At 44.9% G+C, this 4,926-nt stretch overlaps 1 protein-coding gene across 1 annotated transcript in view; it reads left to right on the top strand.

Moving 5' to 3' along the window:
* Positions 1 to 745: 745 nt before the first annotated feature.
* Positions 746 to 4,926, top strand: part of nhsa (Nance-Horan syndrome a (congenital cataracts and dental anomalies)) — a 56,075-nt gene continuing 51,894 nt past the window's right edge. Inside the window, exon 1 of the mRNA XM_023428735.2 lies at positions 746 to 1,245. Within this exon, the coding sequence (XP_023284503.1) occupies positions 966 to 1,245 (280 nt within the window). The 5' untranslated portion in view covers positions 746 to 965. The remainder of the gene's footprint in view (positions 1,246 to 4,926) is intronic.

Raw genomic sequence — 4,926 nt, 5'->3', positions numbered from 1 at the left:
CAGTGGTACTCAAACCTCTTCCCGTGAAGGACCTAAATTGACACAAATTAGACCATGGACCCCATCTGAAAAGATTATTATTATTTATTATTATTTCATTAATAAATGAAAGGATGGGGGGCTGGGAGGGGAAAGAACTGCTTTCTGCTTACCTTGAGTGTTTGAAACAATTGAATCACAGTGTTTGAATCCCCATAATATTCATATGTTCTGTCATTGTGTTACAAATGGATGGAAATATAGTGAGAAAAAATGATTCCCCTTCTTGTTGGGGACCCCCGGGAACCCTCTCAAGAACCCTTCACTTTGAGAACCACTGACCTAATCTCTTCAGTTCTATTTAAAAACAAGTGAGGAATATGAAAATTGACCGGATCTCCCTTCACTGACTTGTCCAAGTGTTGATAATAATAATACTTCACACAGTGTTTTATGTTTATAGTGCACAGGACAAAAAGCACAAAGTCATGAGGATAATTTAAAACATTTATGAAGTTTTTACCCTTTCCTTCTGTCAGTTTCTCCCTGGGAACAAAAGAGATCTGAACATACACAGTAGTGTTCAGTGTTCAATATAACATACACAGTAGTTATTGCTGTGATATGTGTTCAGTGTCCCATCGACGCCCGCAGGACCGTTGTATTCATTTTTCCTGGTGCGAGTGAAGCCAAGAACCAGGACAGTCCGGATCCAGAAAAGCCTGGGACTCCACTCCAGGTCTTGCCCCCGCCTTTTTTTAAAAACCACCTCTACTTGGGAGCAGTGAAAAACAGAGTAGCGTCGGGGCAGCAGATGACCCGGCGCAGCGCGAGGAGCACAACAGTCTTCTCTAACAAATGAAAGGATGGGGGGCATCAGCAGCAGCTGAACTCCGAGAAACTGGATCAGGGGTCGAGGGGAAAGAACTGCTTTCTGCTCACCCTCGGGTGACTTTTGTTGGATTTAATCCCCGGTCCACACCAACATGCCATTTGCCAAACGAGTCGTGGAACCTCAGTTACTGTGCAGGTATCAAATCCCAAACGAGGAGGGTCTGCTTTTCGAGGACCTGGTCTCCATCAGTAATGTGGCTCTATCTCGGACCTTGCGGCAGCTGTCGGACCTGGCTAAACATGCCTGCTCCATATTCCAGGAGCTGGAGAACGACCTCACCTCCACCAACCTGCGGGTCAGGGGGCTGCAGAGCAAGATCAGCCTACTTCAGCAGACCTGCTCCGAGCTGGACCCCAAACAGGAGGCAGTGCGTAAGTACCTGACTCACTGTGATCCGGTTCATGTGGGCGCTGCAGGCACGCGCGCGGGTCTGAAAGAAAACGGCACGAGGAAGCATCCTCTTCACTTTCTACCACTAACTCGTAGAAAGTCATAATTTCTTCAATGACGCAGATAAAAAATAAAGTTACTACAAAACCACCTAAAAGTAGGATAAAGTCGTTGTTGAGCGGTAAACGGTTTATTAATCCAGACAACTTTTATTTATTCTTCATTTGTTTTAGTTGTAAGACTTCTCTCGCAGTTTTGTAGACACACGGTGACATACTGGAAACACGCTGCTGTTGTCATCTCTCCCTACGCTGAGGGGCGTGTGATGCAAGAAGCCACATAGTTATTACACTGCTATTACTCCTTATAAACATACTCTCTATCAGAGATCAATGTAATGGCTTTTTAATGAAATTACATGAACCAGTTGACCTAAATGAGTGTTTCTCCATTTAGTATAGTCAAACTTTCTATTTATTTACATTTAAAAACACCAGTGTGTATTTTTATTTATAAAAGATAGTCTGTATGCTTCCGGTCCAAAGTGACAGACCTCACCGTGTAACAGAGACGGAGATACATGAGTTCAGTTGTAGGTGTTGTGTTACATGATGCTCTGCTCCTCACAGTTGTCTGCTGCTGCTGCATGTGGTGAACTTTGCTTGGTCACCAGTAAGAATTCATTACCCTGATAACACAGCATGTGGCCACAGCTCTTTAATCTCTGTGTGCATCCCCCCACCCCACCCCACCCCACCCCACCCCCTGTGGGTGACGGGAGGATGATGTGATATTGGTGTGTGTGTGTGTGTGTGTGTGTGTGTGTGTGTGTGTGTGTTTATGTATAAACCCACTCTTCAGGAAGCACTTAAGAAACCTGTGCACCCCTCACTACCTCCTCAAAAAAATGTCCTCCCCCGGAACAGCTCCTCCAGCTTGGACATACCCCGATGGATTTATCCTGTTAGGTTGAGCAAGTCCTTGCATGCTCTCCAGACCCTGCTGCTTCCTGTGGTCTGTGAATGGGTTACTTTGCCTGAAGGTGTTTATCTGCTGCCTGACACAACTCAAGACATAGACCTGACCCCTCTTAAACCTGATTTAAACCTTGACATGTCAGCAGAGATTCTTTTCCAGCGGCTGGCCTGTGGAGCAGCTTGTTGCACATTTTAAACATGTCTGTTCTCACTCATCCTGATCATGAGTTATCTTGAAATTGATTGTCAGAGGCAACTGGATTTGATGTTGGGTCTTACAGATGGTCCATCAATGAGCTTGCTGTCTGAATTTTAAATGCTGAAAATACTGTTTTCATGCTACATGTTGGGATACAGGGGATGTTGCGTGCCAGGTTAGCAGATAACCCCTTTTGCCTGGAAAAGCCTAATTACTCTTAATTGTGCCTTTCATGTTAATGGTGTCAGGGGCAGCCTTAAACAACACAACCCTCCCTCATCTGAATGACAATTAGTGTAAATGGAGCAGCTCAGGGCATGGAGAGTTTGTCGGCGGGGGTGGGCTTTTATGATGCGGCTGCGACTTGTCCACGGGACGACTGCTGGAGGACACAGCTGCAGGTCCTTTCACCATATTGGATTATGCAGAATCCGATACTGACCCATTGGTGAGGGCATTACAAGCCCTGACCCAACACAGCCACCTGTTTGTTCAGGCAGAGTTGATCTGTTGGTGCATCAATCAACCAACATAACCCTGTTTTCCAGCTCCCTCTGTGGTGATATTTGTATGCAGGCATGTTTTTAAACACTGACACATTTAGGTCAAATGACATGTTTTGCTGAAAGTGCAGAGTCTCTCTCTCGCGTGTTTGGTCCATCTCATACCCAGCCTTGTATTCTCTATTCACAACACCAGCTATACAAGAGCTGCACTTAGTGTTCGAGCACGTCTATATATAGACACTGAGGTGATGCTCCTATTGTTGGAGATTGATTGACGTGACTATTTATACAGTGGAATCCAAATACACAATAGAAGAGTTTCTTTTAAACAAACAATACCCACCTAAAAATGTCTCAGGAGTGATGAAAACTAAAACACACACACACTCTCTCTCACTCTGTCTCTTTCTCTTATCCTCAGCCCCACACACACACACACACACACACACACACACACATATGAACACAAGCAGGCGCCTGGCATGCATCCCTCAGCCCTGTGTTTGGACAGCTCTCCTGTGACACCCCATCAATGTCTGCGTTGGACTACCATCAGAGCTGCTCAGCCAGACTGGGCTCTGTGGTGCAGTCCCATGTTAGCGCACTCAGCTGGGTTTCAGGTTTCACCGGCTCAGTGCTGAGGGGGAGCCGTAATACTTGTGGCGGCAAGTGGCCCTCTGGCGTTTCTGGTCCAAGAGCACATGGCTGGCAAGTTTACCACATTCCTCGTACAGACCGCACCAGTGACTGCCTCACAACACCAAACAGAGCAGAGCAGCAGTCTCACAGTCTTTCTGCTCATCGAGGATACGAGACCAGGATCTCGCTAGATCCATAAGTGCATTAGTTGTGCAAGCTGTGTGCACAGTCTTATCTGTTGTAGTATTAGATCATATACCTTCAGCACAGCTGTAACTTATTAATGAAATGCTCTGAATAACAAAAGTGAAAGAAAAGTTTTTATTGCACGCCTAAACATAATCAGGGTGATTATTCAAAGTAATAAAGGAAACTGTTTGCAAAAGGCACCACACAGAAGAACACAGGATCAATATCTGAACTTTGAGATAAGCAAAGTGCATTCATGTTGCTGCTACAGGAAATAACTTATGTTTGTGTAGAACTCACATTTCCCTCATACATTGAGGGATTTTAATCAACCAGCTTACTTATTCAGATGCACAGAAATTGTACATGCACAGTCAGTTTAAATGAAATGTGTTCACATGATAACATGCTTATGTAATATTAAAGGAAAGACAGGAGCCTGTACAATTCCTACTGTGTTTTAAGGTGCTTCAGGCTTTCTTCTCTGCTCAAACAACACTTGTAGTAATGTTGAGTGCCATGTATTCCCACTCTGTCTCCTGGTTTCAGTCTTCCTCTTCAGCACAGGACGTGCAGCTCACGTTCGTGCAGCTCTGTGACCTGGAATGAAAGTTTCTGTGGACAGTAGACACAGCACATCATCTCTGCTACTATAAACTCCACTAGAGCAGCTCAGGCCAGGAAACCACATTAGCCCATTCACAGTCCATCCTCCCAGCATTTAACTGACCCGGTCTGACCATTACTGGGACTTTACTAAGTGAGGCTGCATCAACGAGTCAATGCACAGCGCACCCGAGGTCAATATCAGTCAATGTTGGAATTCATGAGAGATGCTGTAGGAATATTTTGTCAGCGAGTGAAATATTATTTTATCAGCAGTGATCCCATATTCATTTAAACGTATGTGCTGGGATCAGATGTGGATAACTCTGTTTCCATAAAGTGAACACAGATCTTAAGTCATTCACACAAAGAAAAGAAACACATCAGTGCATCTTGAATCACATTTTACAACAGGATCATGAGCATATTCTGGCAGGTCCAGACAACCTGCCGTTGATATAGTACCCTTCTAATTACAGAGCAGATTTCAAAGACTTGCTCATTCATTCCTGCACCAATGCCCCCCCCAACCCCCACCCCACCCCT

The sequence above is a fragment of the Seriola lalandi genome, unplaced genomic scaffold (genome assembly GCF_002814215.2).
Source record: "Seriola lalandi dorsalis isolate HSWRI2012SDOR001 ecotype SW California unplaced genomic scaffold, Sedor1 jcf7180002054885, whole genome shotgun sequence".
Classification (NCBI taxonomy): Eukaryota; Metazoa; Chordata; class Actinopteri; order Carangiformes; family Carangidae; genus Seriola; species Seriola lalandi.
The sequence above is the reverse complement of the archived record's forward strand: the minus strand, read 5'-3'. Positions and strand labels throughout refer to the sequence as shown.